Source organism: Pristis pectinata, chromosome 9, assembly GCF_009764475.1.
Source record: "Pristis pectinata isolate sPriPec2 chromosome 9, sPriPec2.1.pri, whole genome shotgun sequence".
NCBI classification, from domain to species: Eukaryota; Metazoa; Chordata; class Chondrichthyes; order Rhinopristiformes; family Pristidae; genus Pristis; species Pristis pectinata.
Genome location: NC_067413.1, coordinates 80,949,129 through 80,966,803, shown reverse-complemented (window position 1 = coordinate 80,966,803; position 17,675 = coordinate 80,949,129). Strand labels below are relative to the sequence as shown.

Sequence of the window (17,675 nt, the reverse complement as noted above, 5' to 3'; positions counted from 1 at the left end):
TCATAAGGAATATACGGCAATCCAGACTCAACTTTGCAGTCCTTCTGATCACCTGAATTTATTTTGGCTTGTGGGCCAGGCAATTCATGGTCTGGATTGTGTTAAACCTTCAGTGCTGCAATCCTCCCAACAGGAGGGTTCAACTCACTGTCATTTATTTGTACAAAGGTTTCAGTCTCAGTATGCAAGTTCATTAATGCAAGAAGTGTTGAGAATGTATATTAATTTTGTCATGGTGCTGCAAGGAGAGTTGTGGGAAATGAACAGCTTTGTGCTGCTTTACATTGAATCACTGCTGGCTGTAGCTCCACTGCACTTGTAGGTCTGAGAGCAGAATTGTGGGAAATGGAGGTCAAGTCCCTGCGCTGAGCTGTCATTAACTACTGGAGCCCCATAGCTGATGGATCATCCAGCCTGAGGCAGCAGTAGTCCCAGACCGAGGGAAAGGACTAAGATAAGGAGACATTTTCGTACTCAGAAGATGGTGAATCTTTGGAATTCTCTCTCTTGCGGCAAAGGTGTAGAAGCTCAATCATTGGTTACACTCAGCCCAAACATTGATAGGTTTCTGAACATTAGAGGTATCAAGGGATAGGAAGATAAGGTAGGAAACTGGTGTTGAGGTAGAAGATCAGCTCTGATCTGATTGAATGGCAGAGCAGGCATGGGGGGGAGGGAGCGGTGGGTGGTGGTGCAAATGGTGAACTCCTGTTCCAGTTTCTTATGTTTTTATGGCATCAGTGTTATCTGCCTGACTACTGGAACTGCCTTTCCAATGTACAAGTAATGCAGAATTTATGAAGTTCAATCATGACTTACTGCGTCAACCTTGTAATGGTTTAGTTTTAATATATAATCCCGTACTCCATCGCTCTGAACCCCTCTCAGAAATAATCCCCCCCCCCCCGCTTCTTTCTTTCAACAGTAATCCTCTGCTCCCTTCCTCCATCTGCCCCCTTGCATAGCTCCACTGTGATGAATTTGGATTTTACATCTGGTCTCGCTGGTTGAACTTGTTGTACAGTGCTATACAAAAATATAGTTCGATGTCGCTGTCTGTTGGGGAAATACTGAAAGCTGTCGATTTACAGTGTGTTTCGTTTTAAATAGTTGGAAGATGGGTGACTTTACAGAGTGTTTGCAGCTGGAGCTCAGAAGTTGTCTTTTTTGTCCTTGTTGTTTATCAGAACAGTGTGCTCGCCATCTGCTGTTCATGGCAAGAACTGCAACTATTTTGAGTTGTTTTGCAACTCCATTTATCACTTTCTTTTTCCCTTCCTGTCTTCACGTTTTAGTCAGCTCTGACTAATATAGCATGACTGTGCTACCTCAAGAATTGCATCACTGGGAGGTATGTAGGCAATGCAATAGGTCATCTGATTATATTTTCCTCACAGTTGAAGGTTAGGTCGAGTCAGTCTTTGGTTTCACCTCCACATTGACCTTGCTGTCATAAATCTACATATATTGGTGATTGTAATCACGTATGGTATCAGGATTTAATGTTTAATCATAAATTTTAATTCAATCTACAGTCTAAGATCAGGAGAGTTAAGTTACATCATATATATGTGTTAAGGTGTATGTGAATGCTGATTTGCTGGATTTTTAATTTTCAAGTTCTATCACACCTCATTGATTCCTTTTATCACCTTATATTGTTAATGGTTACACTTGTTTCATTTTAAACTGATAAGATAACTTTTGAAAGCCTCATATAAATTTTCAAGATTAGTAAGTGGTACTTTGTTTTCCATTGTGCTTCCTTTCTTTCATACATGTTGCAAATATACTTCATCCACATTTTTGCCATCACTTTCTAACATATTTACTTTAATAAAATTTTAAGATACTTGAGAGGAAAAATACGACACCATCCAAATTTTTGTGCAGTAGCAATTTAATTTAGCATTCATTCATCAATGTAATACAGTTATTATAAATTTGCATAAGAATTAGGAGTAGGAGTGGACCATCCAGCCCTTCATGCCTGCTCCACTGTCCATCAAGAACATGGCTGATCATCTATCTCAGGGTTATTCTCCTGCACCATATCCATACGCCTTGACCCAGAAATCTATCAGTCTCTGAATGAACTTGATGACAGCTGTCCAGGCTAGAGAATTCCAAAGGTCCATTGCCTGGAATTGGATGAAGAGCGAACAAATCACTCCTCATCTTGGTCCTAAATGGCCTCCTCCTTTTTCTGAGACTGTTATTCCTGGCTCTGCACTCCTCAGCCAGGGGAAATATCTTCCCTGCATCCACCCTGCTGAGCCCCTGCAAGAATTTTCTAATTTTGCAAATAATTGGAGTCTGCTTTCACTCAGTGATGACATTTTTGCCTCTGTGTTGGAAGTTGTAGGTTCAAGCTCTACCATTATCTAATTTGGACATACTTCAGGGCAATACCAAGGCACACATCTAGACTGATGTCTCTTTGGCTTCTCTTATCGATATGAAAAATTGAATGACAGATTAATTTTTTCCTGTTCATGTAATTAGTCAAGATGCATAAATGCATTTCCAAGTTCACACTAAGGGACGTTGTACCATTTAAACAAAGATAAATAATTAGTTTGATGAGAAGTTCACAACTCCAACTTCTGTAATCCAAAGGAGGCTTCTCTATAAGGAAACCAGGAAACTGAATCACTGATCAAAGAGCTTTTCCTCAGCTGATGAATCAGTATGTGCCTAGGTTGAGTACCAGTTAGGATAGTAACATAGAATGTTCTCTGAGTAGAGGACACCAAAATTAGTCAGCTAAAGTGGATCAGGAACGTCACTGCTGACTGAACTGCCATAACCCTGAAATTTGTCACTACCAGAGTATGAATAGGCTGCTTGACGTCAAGTTTACCAATCTCCTTTGCAAATGTGCATCCGCCGTGGCCATTTTGATAGTAATTACTACCACATTATGGATGCCAAGTAAACTTTGCTCCGCTCTGCATTATGACAAAGCGCAATAGATCAATGCAGATGTGGTAGCTCAAAACTGGTCATCCACGAGGCACCATGGGTTATCAGTAGCATTAGAATTGTATGTTATTGTGTCATTGTTGTCAGTCAACTCATAGCCTAGGTTAAACCTCACTGCCATTGCTACCTCATTCAATCCTGGTTTAATTAAGAGTGAATAAAATGCCAACATTGTAAAAATGCCAACCTTATGAACTGGGAGCACTCTATTACATGCTTAAAGTGTGAAAAACAACTTTAGGTCAAGTAATCCTTCCATCAATCAACTGACTAGGTCAAAGCTCCACAACTCTCTTACATCCTGTAGTTAAATTGCCTATCACCATTCAATATTAATGGTGAAAAGAGGAAGTTCCGTGAACGACTTTATTCTCAGTGGTGGAGCCCAGAATGCAAGTGCAGAAGAAAAGGTTGAAGAGTTTGCAACTATTTTCAGTTAGGTCTTCTGTGACTGTTCCTGCTCTGCCTTCTGAAGACCTAATAATCACCATAACGGATCATAAACCATTTTGATTCGTACTGCGTGACATGAAGAAACAGCAACTGAGTCCACTGTAAAGACCATGCACCCTGACAACACACAACCTGTGCTGCGGCAGAAGGTGCTCCAGAAACTAATCACAGCCATTGAGAAGCTGTTTCACTGCAATCAACGTGCAGGAGTTTTCTTGGTAATGTACAAAATTGCCTGAAGGTATTTTGTCCACAAAAAGCAGGTTGACCAGTTACCACCTAAAAGCCTGATCCCAAACATGGGCAGCTTGTGTTGCTCATATAACATTGTTGTCAAGTGGCTGTTCTGCAGGAGAAAGCAGCTCCGTTTCAATATCATCAGGCCTCTGTTCTAACCTCATTGCAGGCATAGACACAAGCTGAATCGTGTTGATGGTAGTCTTGATGTTGAGGTAGCATTTGAGAGGTTGTACCATGAAAGAACCTTGGTAGTTTTAGTCAGTCGTGTTCAAGGAGAAAGTTTTCCATTGACTTCAGTCACAGCCACACATAAGAAATGGGTTGTAGCTATGGAGACCAGTCATTATACCCCAGGCACATCATTGCAAGAATAAATCTGTATACTAGGCCCACCATCTTCAGCTGTGTTAATGGCCTGACCTCAGCTGGTGTCATCACTTGCTTTTGGCTGGTTTTTCAGATAATGCATGCAGCAAGACTCTGGTAATGTTCAATGTTCACTTGGACTGAAAAATGGCAAATAAAATAAAGGCCAGACAAATATGAAGCAACAGCTGCCTTCACATAAAGGAAGGCCTCTCTGCTCCTCCATGATGTTCTTGACTTGTGTTGACTTTGTTTGCGTTTGAAACTATGCCCTAACGCACTTGGAGCTATGTATCCCATCTACCGCACAGAGCTGGGCTGTCCAACCTGTCGCCCCCATGTTTTGGAAGAACATCAAACACCCCGATCCCAGGGCCTCTGACCTCCATCTCAACAGCTTCCAAAATTAATGGAAAGTAAAAACTATTTTTCAGTTTCTACTGTAACTCAGCCACAATTGTTTTGAAATTCGTTCCTCAGTTTAAGTCGGGCCTTGCCTTTTCTAGAGTAACTGCAAAGTAAATGAAATGCATCCTCACAGAGCGCAGCAACATGCATCAAGACACTGGGAAACAAAGAAACCAGCAGCCAGGTTGTAAGCATTGATGGCTGAAGTCAGTAGAACTGAAGTCAGCGGGAGATTTAGTAGTAGCCTGACACTTCAAAAAAGAATTGCACTCCCACATGATGTAGATATCCCAAGGCCTTTTACAAAGATTTACTTTCAAGATGTGCTCACCGTTTTGATGTAGAAATGTTGCCATTTTCCGGCAGAGCAAAGTGAACGATGATGCACCAACTAAAGATGCCAACCAATTTCTTTCACAGAAAAGTGCACTTAGACTCAAAACAGCCCTTGCCAACTAAAGATACTGATGTTTATGGGTTAATAGACAAAAAAAACATACAAAATGGGGGGCGGGTAGAAAGGCATTTTATGAAATAGTGCACTTTTGCTTTACTTTGAATGTACTGCAAAACACAACAACCTTGTGTTGGTCTCTGGAGTCCAGTGGTGAACCAGGAGCTAATGCCAGAGAACCTGCACTTCAGGGGGCAGTTTATGGGTCTCCGTATTTGCTGTGAATCTGCCCTCATCTGAAATTGCTGCAGCATTTGCATCTAACTATATACTTGCTATTATTTTGTCAGCAAATAATGGATCATTTATATTCATCATAGCTTAAAGCTTTTGGCAGGTAAATGTTTAATAACACAGTTCTTCACAATGCACTCTTTTTTCTTATAAATCAAACTGTAGCTTTCAATAATCCTCGAGCTGTGCAACCAGGCAGACCGCAACAAGGTCGAAGCACGGGATTGGACATCCACATGCAGGGTCAGACAAGTGCAGGACCATTCCCACCAATACGAAACAGCAGTCCATTTGCCGTAATGTCACAGCAAGTGATGGGTAATCAAGCAATGATGGGGAATCAAGGAGGCTTGGGAGCCAGTGCAGGTATGTTCATCAGTGTTGGAATTGTTTCAGCTTTGATGTTTCTTTTCCTTTGATCTTTATACTTCTAGTTAGGAAATATGACCAAGTGCGATAAAGATACTTTACTTAAAAGCACGGACATTCTTACAAGCTGCATTTGATTTTTGTTTTGCTCTTTCTCCACTTCAGGAACTTAACCTGCTGAACTTTGGTTAATCCAAGTGGCCATTTGTTGTATCTGAATCTAAAGAGTGATTATCAGCAGGGCGTTTGACAACAGAGGGCTTCTCAGCTGTGTCTGAATTACTCTTTCTTTTTCCTTTTCCTATTTATCTCTCCTAGTTTTCTTTCTCTGTCTCTCTCTCTCTTTCCCCTCCCCCTCCCCCTCTCCTTCCCCTCCGTCCCTCCCCCCTCTCCCATCCCTCCCCCCTCCCCCTCCCTCCCCCTCTCTCTCCCCTGCCCTCTCTCCCAAATCCCTGCCTTAACCTTTTACCTCTCCTTGATGACTTTATTCTCCTGTAACTGTCCCAAGCTGGACCAATCCATCAATAAACCAGTACCTTCCTCCAATGCCAGTCTCTTCTTCTCAGAAGCACCAACCCTAATGGCTTCATCCTCTCTCATCTCCCTCCACATCCAATGCGAGCTAATTTTGGCTCATTTCTTTCTGTCCTTCTCACTCCTCTCAATACTGGCCCAAAGGAGTGATCTGTGTGCATCTCCCTCTGTGCAAGATCCTTCCTATGACCTTATCATTGATCATTGCATCATCATAGTTGCATCAACATAGTTGCCTCAACCAAAATATCACCAGCTACTGATGACTTTCTTCCTTAATGAAAGCATCCTGTCTGACATTCCTATTCATCATAGCACTGGCTGGCCCTTCTACTCACCTTCATCATCAAGTCATGATTAGGCCTTCACGATGTGATGTTCCTAGTTTTCCCTCCTTGGGCACTACTGCTCGCACTCCCCCATCCCCTCTCCCCAGTGCACTTTTCTTCAAATCTGCTGTCATCACTCCACTGCACAAAATAACCACCCTTGACCCCTATTCCCTTACAAACTACACGCTCATGTCAACCTCCAGAATTTCCCAAAGGTCCTTTAATATGTCACTGTCTAAATCCAAGCCTATCATTCACACAACTCCATTTGACCCTCTTGAAGCAGATTCCTGTCCCTAATTTTGCCACAACTGGAGTTACAAGGGGGAAATGCACAATCCTACCTCATCTTCTCAATCTGTCTGGAACCTTTAACACACTCGACCATGGTATCTAACTCCAAGTCCTCTCAGTCATCCAGTTGGATGGTCCTGTCCTTGCTTTTTTTTCTTAACTGTCTATTTGCATATCATCTGTAAATGCCATGTCAGGTTTCATGTGTCCTGATGTGACCCAGCTTCAGCTCCCTTCCACCTGACAAATCTTCCACTGCCCTTGATTTGTTACTTTATTTATCTGACAGACATTACTGAAACCAGTAAAATGTTTTATACATTTAATTGGTAGGAAGATTGGACCTTGTTCCATGTCCCGATCTCTCTCTCGCTCGTGGCCAGGACCCCAAACCTCTCCCAGGCCACTGTTGCTGAACCAGACCATTTGTCACCTTGGCATTGAATTTGAATTTAAGATCAGCTTCCATTCAGAGATGTGCTAATCACCAAGAGTGCTGCTTTCTGCTTGGGTAACATCATCCATCTCTGCCTGTGCCTCAGTTGAATTGCCTTTTGATACCTTCATTCATGATGGACTTAACCATTCCAATTCCCTCAGAGTCACCTTTCCGTCTTTCACCCTGAATCAAATTGAACTTGTATAAAACATTACCTTTCATATCCTAACCTACATAAAATCCTGTTCCACCATCACCACTGTGCTCACTCACTCGTAGACAATTCCTTTCATTGGCAGTAATGAGGCAACTTTAAACTTTCATCTCTTGTTTTCAACTCCCTCCACTACTTTGTTCCTCTGTCTCTGACTTCCTCAAACCCTACAAACCTAAGATCATTGAGCTTTTCCAAATCAGACCATTTACACATTTCCAACATTAATTGTTTCACCTTAGATAGTCTTACCTTCAGCTGGCCAGAGACTAAGGTTTGGACTTTCCTCCCTAAATTTCCTTTTCTCTCCCTCTCTCCTCACCTTCTTAACATTTTCTTAAGTCACTCAATCACATTTTTTTTGTTAACTTGAAGAATCTTGGGACATATTTAAACAGGTTAAAAGTAATCTCTAAGTGCAGGTTGTTGCTGTTGTTTTCATCTGGGGATGAAAAGGAAGTTTATCCATTGCAGAGTTCATTTTATGCTGTACAACTGCTAATTTCTGATGGTATCAATTGGATCTGGAGGCAGAGAATATAAAGGTGTTACTGCAGTTTTGTGCCATGGCCCTTTACTCCCATGAATAAGGATTTTAATGAGACATCAGATATGGAGACCAATTGCCTACTGTATTGATACTCATTTACAATATGTTGTGTTGAACACGAGCTAATTGTGTAATCTTTGGCGGACCTTTATTTCCACAATCCAGAGGATTGATTCCCTTCTCTAGTATCAATTGGTTCAGTACATCCTAAGGAATGAACTTGTGGGTCTCTTGTTGAAGCCCAGCTTCCAGATGGTACACACCTTGCAGTGTCATGTACAGGGAGAATCTGGAAGATGGGCCGCAACACTTCACCAAAGATTTCTGGCGGAACCACCCAAACTTGCAACCATTCGGCACACCACCTGTGACCTCCCTTCCAGGCTATACGTTATCCTGACTTGGAATCATTTCACCATTCCTTCTTCTCCAGGTCAAAAACTGGAACTCCCAACCCAGCAGCATTGTGGGAGTTACCTTCACTACAGGAACTGCAACAGTTGGTGAAAATGGCTCACAGCCTCCTCCTTAAGAACTGTCAGGGATGGGCTATAAATACTGACAGTGCCGGCAATGCTCACATCCAATGAATGAATGAAAAAAAGGACTAGGTGCTTCTTAGATCGATTAGTTATTCTGAAACTTGAAATAGCAACAACAAAATGAATGTGTTATATATTGTTCATTTGGCTAGGCTTGGAGGTGTAACTGAAGCTCTCCATTCCTCACTTTTCAAAAAAATTCTTGAGGACTGAGTCATCTTGCTTTAGAAGAACTCTGAGAGCTTTTCAGATATAAAGCCAGAATGCTGTTGAATGTTCAGCCAAAACAATGTCTTTCTGAAATCGTTGTTTGTCATCACATCATATGCTTGTGAGTGGAGAACAAAGAAATTGTACAGTATTTGGTGTACTTTGAACAGCAGTAGGTGGTACTCTCTTCACTCTGCAAAGTAAGTTCAGTAGATTGCATTGGTTGTCTTTTTAGTTATGTGAGTGCTGGGAAGTTAACAGCTAACTGAAATGAGTTCAGAAGGAAAATGATGATTAATGTGCACTACATATCTCTTCCCCAGTATTTAACTCCCACTAACCAAAATCAGCTTCTGAAATAGTTGCCATACCTGCTCCAAACTTTTGAAGTGCCATTTGAGGCACGTATTATTCCAAAAACCCTTAAAGCTGAAATGCTGCTTGTCCTGTAAGCTTGTTGATTTTAATACTTTTATTTGATAAATGTTAAGTACATACTATAATCTGGTAAGCCACCTTTCAACTAATCAAGACTAGACTCTATCATTACAGTTTCATTTATACCACTTGAAGGTGACATAAAAGCCAATAATAGTGCTTCCTTTACTGACTGCTTTAAAACCATTCATAAAAGTTTTTATTATAAATCACTGGAAGTGGTCTGCCTTAAGTAGCTGGAGCATAATTTACGTGATTCTTTGATCATAATGGAAGGAGGAGGATTTCCCCAGACAGGGTATACCCATTATGAATTGCAGTTTGAGACAAACATCGGAAAAATCTTTGTGTAACTTTCCTGTGTTGTGTAATATTTGATATTTGACCGAAAGATGTTACTGACCCTTCTGCTAAATAATTAGTTTTTGGCCTTGTACAGCAGCGCATTTAAAAATACATAAAATTTCTCAGTCGCAACAAATTGTTTTGTATATAAAAAGAACTTGCTGTTAGGTTTTGGTAACTTATCTTCAGTTCATTTGGAAAGTAAAGCATTGACGTATTCAGTAGCAAAAGTGATTCACTTCCTCAGGAAGGAAGCTAGGGTTATCCACACTTCTCAGCACCTGTCACTCGTACATAAAGCGACACTTCCTATCAGCACGGTTTTACAGTATTGGTAGTCCACAGAAGAGATATTGTGCATGTTCAGTGATCTTCAAGTACGTTATTTATTGTGACTAAACGACTTGAATTTATCAAGATTAATGTTTTATGGTGCTACATAGAGCAGGAAAATGTGTTTACCATGAAGAACTCTGCAGTATAGCAGCAATTGCAGATTTGAAAATAAATGGACGAAAAGAAATTGTAGAAGGTGCAATAATTTTTTGGGTTTATGCATAACAGCGTGTACTACTTGAGGAAGGAAAATGAATTCCAGAAACAGGATTACTCTCCAGCCTTCCTTGTTCCTGTCTAGGGATGGTCAGTAGCATGGGAAGTGGAGCCCCTCGACCCAGCATGGCTTCTGTAGACTGGGGTCAGTCAAGCTCTGCTGCAAACACCACAGGCAGCACAGGATCCAATACAATGAGCAGGACAACACTGCAAGGCAGCATGATCGGCAGTCCTACACCTGGAATTCCTATGAGACCAAACAGTCAGCCTGGTCAGAGATCGATGCTCCAAACACAAATCATGGGTACGTTGCAGCATTTTTATTTCTTGTGCTATTGAATTACTTTGTTAGAGAAATCCTTTTAAGCTTTTAAAATACCTTTTTGTTCTCTGAAAGACAGCAATGTTATCAAATGCCATTTTAAAAAGAAATCATCTTTTCTCCTACTTTTCATGTTGATTAGGGTCATCAGAAATTGAGGTGGGTATGGGAGGTCCATCATATGGTCAACAACAAGCGCCTCCAAACCAAACGGCACCTTGGCCTGACAGTATAATGCCTATTGATCAGGGGCCTTTTGCCAATCAAAATCGGTAAGTTGCAATATTATTTAAAACTAAATCAATTTTACCTTTTTAAAGAATTTGAATTGCAATGAGGTAAGAATAGTAGTTGTTATTCCAACATTATCTCACCATTTCACAGACAGGAGCATTTGAGTAGTAAATAGTTCAGAAAAGATCTTAACTGAGAGCTTAAAACTTAAAATTGAGAAGGAGAAAAGTTTGAGACTAGAGTTCTCCATATCAAAGGGAAAGTGAGTTTTGGGTACATAGGTTATGGGGATCAAAAATTGAAAGCTTACATAATACTGGATGAGCTAACTTAAATTAATGTCTTGAAATTCAGTTGCCTAAAACTTCACAGCATTATGCAATTGAATATTGTTTTATTATGGAGTGAAACATGGTAGCATCATCTCCAGGTCACTTCACATGGTGACACAACAGTTAGTGCTGTTGCCTCACAGCTCCAGAGAACTGGGTTCTATCCTGACCTTGGTTGCTGTATGTGGGGAATTTGCAAGTTCTTGCAATGTGGGCCACCTTTTAGATGCTCTAGTTTCCACATAGCTGCCAAAGATGTGCTGTTAGGTTAATTGATCACTGTAGATTACAGCTTAGTGTAGGTTAGTGGCAAAAAGAGTCAAAGGAGAGTTGATGGGCAAATACATTTCAGGGATATAGGGAAGTTAGGAGGAGGGAATGGGACTAATGGGATAGCTCCCTTGGGAGCCTGCACAAAATATATATTTAAAAATTGTGATAGTCACTAAAGTAGAAAATCATGGCACAGAAGGATAAGGTATGATCAAAACAGCAGTAATAACTAGAGACATAACACCTGAACAAAACAAAGGAGTGGCCCGGAGATGACCCATTTTCAAAGGAACAAGGAACTGGTAACAGAACCGGGATTATGTTAACATCAAAAGCAAGTTGTGTTTCTATGGAGAGATTTTAACATTGAAAGCACCATGACCTGTTTTTCAAAATTTTACAGAAGAAATTGGGAATGATTAATTAAAGATTGAGGTGATCAATGGCTTGGTTTTAAAAAAAGATGGACTTTAGCAACTGTCAGAAAGAAGGAGACAAGAATATAAAGTTGTTTAGAGAGGAAATTCCAGAATGAGGAACTTGACAACTCAAGACGCTGTGACAAGTACTTAAGCAAACAGAGGGACTGACAAGGAGCCAGTGTTCGTGGAATGGAGAATTATGGATCAAGTTATGAAGTCAAATGGGGTGTGTCAATAGATGGATTTAAACACAAAGGATTTAAGGTGTTGTAGGTTGAGAGTACTGGATTTGGAAGTAATAAGCTGTAGAGTTTTAGCTTGGGCAAGCTTGCTTGGACAACATTGAAATTACCAAACTCGGACGCAACAAAGTCTTGTGTTTTCTGTGCAGATTTTTTCTGCTGTAGTTATATGGTGTGAAAGATCAGTTAATGTTCTACCAGTCACACATAGAGGCAAAACAAATACAGACAACAGACTTCTACCTTTAAAGGATGTTAGAGAAACAGTTGGGTTTCAATGACAATTTAACAGCTTCACCTTTACTTTTACTAATACAGCTTTTTATTCAAGGTTTTCTGTTCTTTCAGACAACTTTGGTGGAAATTGAATTTGCATTCCCTGGATTATTAGTCTGGGCTATTGTCCTAATAACTAATCTTATTCTCTTAATTTATTTCTTATAAGTCCATTCATGTCCAATTCAATTTTCAAATTTCTTAGGGTGGTAATTTGCACAAAGGAAATATCTTTGATATAATGTGGTTTGTTTTGGTCCTCACATGTACCAGGTCAACTGATTTAAAAGTTTGAAGTTTTATTTAATTTTGACCATTTCCCCCATTTTCACATTGCTGTCAGCTTATTATATGAATAATACTGGATGGGCTAACTTAAATTAATGTTGCCTAGAAATTCGGTTGCCTAAAACTTCACAGCATTATGCAATTGAATATTGTTTTATTATGGAGTGAAACATGGTAACATCATCTCCAGGTTACTTCACACCAAAATTTAACTGGGCACGTCTAGGCATGAGTTACACTCATGTCACTATTTCCAAATCAGCAGCTCATGTGGTGATGTCATTCCCCATGTAACATTCCTCATGGATCATCTGGGGAAGAGTTTGAATCGTGTCCCAGAAGTGCCCATTGTTGAGCATTCCTGGGACTACGTGGTCTTCCCAGTGCAGTGCTAGACTGGGCCATCTGCCTGATATGTCAGTTTCCTGCCTTCATCCTGCACTGAATTATCATTCTCTCCACCCACTGGACCTGCTTTTACCCAAACCCTAAGGGTTGATTTGTTGTTCCTCTCCCAACCCTGACCAATGATGCCTTCAATTGAAGTCTTCAATTGTTTTTAATGTCTTCTTCCTCACTCCACTGCTTCCCCATTGTCACAAATGCTAATCCTGATCCCAATATCCTCCGTAGCCCCAGCACCACCCCGAATAACAAAACAGATAGCAGATCCCGAACCTTTTGCCACATCGCAAATTCCTGTCCCCAATCTACCACTGGCCTCCCAAAACCACCCTTTTCAAAATGTTGCTCTCCAATTTCACAAGATCACAAGACAAGGGAGCAGAAGCAGGCCATTCGGCCCATCGAGTCTGCTCCAAGGAAAAGGGAAAAAGAAATGGGGTGGGAAAAAAAGAAAAGAGAAAGAAAAGAAAAAAAAAACTATTCTAATCCCATTTTCCAGCCTTATCCCCATATCCCTTGATACCCTGACTATTTAGATATCTGTCTATCTCCTCCTTGAACACCCCCACTGATCTGGCCTCCACTGCTGTGCGTGGCAAGGAGTTCCACAACTTCACCACCCTCTGGGTAAAGAAATTTCTCCTCATCTCTGTCTTGAAACTGTACCCTCTAATTCTAAGATTGTGCCCTCTGGTCCTGGACTCGCCCACCAAGGGAAACAGCCTAGCCACATCTACTCTATCCTTACCTGTCAACATTTTAAATGTCGCTACGAGGTCCCCTCTCATCCTTCTGTACTCCAGTGAGTACAGTCCAAGAGCCGACAAACGCTCCTCATACTTAAGCCCTTTCATTCCCGGAATCATTCTCGTAAATCTCCTCTGAACCCTCTCCAACGTCAGCACATCCTTCCTAAGATGTGGGGCCCAAAACTGCGCACAGTATTCCAAATGAGGCCTCACTAGTGCCCCGTAGAGCCTCATCAACACTTCCTTACTTTTATACACTATACCTCTCGAGATGAATGCCAACATAGCATTCGCTTTCTTAACCACCGATCCAACCTGGTGGTTAACTTTTAAGGTATCTTGTACGAGTACCCCCAAGTCCCTTTGTACTACCGTACTATCAATCTTCTCTCCTTCTAGATAATAATCTACCCGCTTATTTCTGCTTCCAAAGTGTACAACTGCACATTTCTCAACGTTGAATCTCATCTGCCATTTCCTTGCCCATTCTCCTAAACTGTCTAGGTCCCTCTGCATCCTTTCTATTTCCTCTATGCTCCCTATTCCTCCACTTATCTTGGTGTCATCCGCAAACTTAGCCACACAACCATTTATTCCATCATCCAAATCATTGATGTACAAGGTAAAAAGGAGCGGCCCCAACACCGACCCCTGCGGCACACCACTAGTAACCGGTAACCAACCAGAACGAGATCCTTTTATTTCCACCCTTTGCTTCCTGCCAACCAGCCAATGCTCCACCCATTTTGCTACCCTACCCATAATTCCATGACCTCTCATCTTATTAATCAGTCTCTTGTGAGGCACCTTATCGAAGGCCTTTTGAAAGTCTAAATACACAACGTCTACTGCCTCTCCCTTATCCACCCTACCTGTGATTTCTTCAAAAAACTCCAATAGGTTGGTCAGACAGGACCTCCCCTTCACAAAACCATGTTGACTAGGTCCAATCTTGCCTTGCGCCTCTAGGTATTCGGTAACCTCCTCCTTGAGGATAGATTCCAATAATTTTCCCACCACTGACGTCAGACTAATAGGTCTGTAATTGCCTTTGTGCTGCCTCCCACCTTTCTTATACAACGGAACTACATTCGCTACCCTCCAGTCCTCCGGAACCATGCCAGAATCTATCGATTCCTGAAAAATAATCGCCAATGCCTCCGCTATCTCTACAGCCACCTCCTTCAGAACCCGGGGATGCACCTCATCCGGTCCGGGAGACTTATCAGTCTTATCAGTCTTATCCGGTCCGGGAGACTTATCAGTCTTAAGCCCCTTTAGTTTTCCTAGCACCTTCTCCCTATTAATCTGAACTGAACTCAGTTCCAATTCGTGAGACTCCTGACTAACGGGCACATTGCTTATGTCCTCCACGGTGAAGACCAATGCAAAATATTCATTCAATTCCCTTGCCATCTCACTATCATCCATTATAATACCTCCTGCACCGTTATCAATTGGTCCTATGTCAACCCGTGTCTCTCTTTTATTCCTTATGTATTTAAAAAAACTCTTAGAATCCTTCCGAATGTTGTCCGCCAGCTTCCTTTCGTAACTCATCTTTGCTTTCCTAATGACCTTCTTAGTTTCTCTCTGCAGATTTTTAAAAACTTTCCAATCTTCTGTTTTCCCACTAATTTTTGCTACTTTGTACGCCGCCCCTTTTGCTTTTATTTTATCCTTCACCTCCCTCCACATGCCGTCCCCTCTCTGTCCCCGGCACGTTGCATTGGCCACAAGAAAGAGCCAACAACCGAAACAGTGGTTAACTTCCTACTGCTGCACTTATTCAGCATACCTTTTAGGATAAACTGGATTTTGAGGCATAAGCTTGAATAAACTATGTAAAAGTGGAACTTGTAACTCATCATTCATGTCTTTTTGTCAGTGATATGCAAAAATCCAAAAATGGTTGATCTCTTTTTCTTTATTTTAAAAGTAAAGCTCTTTCACAAACCTTTTCAATTCATACTCTGAAAAACATCATTTTGTCCATATGTATGCTGTAATTTTAGTTTGTGGTTTTTATATATAGAAATGTAAAAACTTGTTTGGATGTCTTTAGGACTACTTTTTTTTATATTAGTAGGCAATCATACAGCAGTTCTCAAGATGACCTACTTTGTACATCTATACCAACGGAAGCTCCAAATGATGAAGGCACAATTCTAGACCAGTTACGTTCAGCACTAAAGAATATTGATGAACTAGGACTGGAAGAAATTGACCGGGCACTAGGAATACCTGAACTCGTTAATCAGGTAAACACTCACACTTACACAAAAGATTGAGTGCAAGAAGGTGCCACTGTAAATTTTGGTTCACAGAAAGGCTGATCACACGAATAGCAGAGAAACCCTCCAATGTGAACATGCTGAGAAGTAGATGCAAGAATTGACCAGGAGGACCATTGAGCCTGATCTGCCATTAAATAAGATCATGGAAATCAATTCCACTTTCTCACCCTAAACCCATTTCCCTTAGCTACCTTTGTGCCAAAATACATCTGTTTCAGTCCAGAATGTAGGAGCAGGTTGGTGTGACTGTAGAAGAGGCAGGTCGAGGCATCTTGGAGGCGAGTTCAGGTACAACAGGTCCAAGGTTCTTACTCCCTGTATGTTCAAGAGCGGGGACTGCAGTGAGGACATGCAAACTCTCCAAAACTCTGTGGCACAGGGAGCCATTCAGGTGGAGAAAAGGGAAATGTAGTAGTGATACGATAGCATAGTTAAGGGAACAGACACTGTTCTCTGCAGCAGTGGTGAGTCTTGAAGGCTGTGTGGCCTGTCCAGTGCTAAGGTTAAGACGTCTCTTCTGTGCTGGAGAAGATATTGAGGGGGAGGACTCAGTTGTCGCGGTCCACGTAGGCTCTAATGACATAGGTAAGTCGAGGAAGGAAGTTGAACTGAAGCATTATGAGGAGCTTGGGGCAAGATTGAAAAGCAGAACCACAAGGGTGATAATCCCCTTATTATTATCTGAGCCATGTGCAAATTGGCAAAGAGTAAATAAGATTTAAGGACAAGTGTGAGAAAAGACCATTCTCCACAAATTTAAGTTTTGCCTTTGTTTTTCAGAGCCAAAGTGTGGATCACCAGCCAGAGTCCTTTCCTAGCCAGAAGTCCACAATGATGGTAGAGAAACCTCAAGTCTATAATCAGCCATATGGTCCACAGACCACAGTAGTACAAGGAAACTATTCTACCATGCAGGAACCTAATTTTCATCCTCTGGCAACTCAAATGGGGCAGCGACCAGGGTACCCGATGTTACGTATGCAACCAAGGCCTGCGCTGAGGTCATCTGGGATGGTGCCTAACCAGCCCAATCAACTTCGGCTTCAGCTTCAACAGAGGCTTCAAGGACAGCAAATGGTAATGAACCTACCTTCTGAGCTAAACTCTCAGGAAAAAAAATACATAAAATCTAAGTTATTTTAAAGAAAACTAGCTGAGCATGTTCCCCTTAGAGGGCAAAAAATTCTAACTCGCCCAAGTCAGGAAGGTGTACCAGTTCCCTCAGCATCGGCTTTGTCTGAGTATCCCTCCGTTCACACACAAATGCCTGTCTCTACTGAGGGGAAAATTTGGGAGGCAGCAGCAAGGATGGTAACTCAAGTAAGTTAACAGCCCCTTCTGCTTCTACCAGCTGTTCAAATGAACTCCTGGAATTTGTAGCTAGTGCCAGCCAGATACTGTGTCCATCTGTACTGCAGCCCAATGTTATGCAGTGACAGATCTGTGCAAATCTGTCCTGTACCCCAGGGTTATACAGTGACAGACCTGTCCCCACCAATAATGTACACCAATTTTATGCAGTGACAGACCTGTGCCAACCAGTACTGTATACCAGAGTTATACCGTGACAGACGTGCTAACCAGTACTGTACCCCAGTGTTATGCAGTGTCAGACCTGTGCCCACCAGTACTGTACCCCAGTGTTATGCAGTAACAGACATGTACCCACCTGTACCATACCCCAGTGTTATGCAGTGACAGACCTGTGCCCACCAGTACTATACCCCAGTGTTATGTAGTGATAGACATGTGCCCACCAGTACTGTACCCCAGTGTTATGCAGAGATTAACCAGTGCCCATCTGTACACCAGTATTACACTGTGACAGATCTGTACCCATCACTACTGTATCCCAGTGTTAGACAGTAACATA

The 17,675-nt window shown here is 41.6% G+C and overlaps 1 protein-coding gene across 13 annotated transcripts in view; it reads left to right on the top strand.

Moving 5' to 3' along the window:
* Positions 1 to 17,675, top strand: part of ncoa2 (nuclear receptor coactivator 2) — a 234,854-nt gene that overhangs the window by 197,113 nt on the left and 20,066 nt on the right. For 10 of the 13 annotated variants that reach the window (XM_052022839.1, XM_052022847.1, XM_052022838.1 and 7 more), the window contains 5 exons: positions 5,306 to 5,506; positions 10,045 to 10,266; positions 10,427 to 10,556; positions 15,592 to 15,766; positions 16,583 to 16,879. In XM_052022839.1, coding sequence (XP_051878799.1) covers positions 5,306 to 5,506; positions 10,045 to 10,266; positions 10,427 to 10,556; positions 15,592 to 15,766; positions 16,583 to 16,879 — 1,025 coding nt within the window. The remainder of the gene's footprint in view (positions 1 to 5,305; positions 5,507 to 10,044; positions 10,267 to 10,426; positions 10,557 to 15,591; positions 15,767 to 16,582; positions 16,880 to 17,675) is intronic. The other 3 variants (XM_052022845.1, XM_052022850.1, XM_052022849.1) reach the window with 1 other exon arrangement.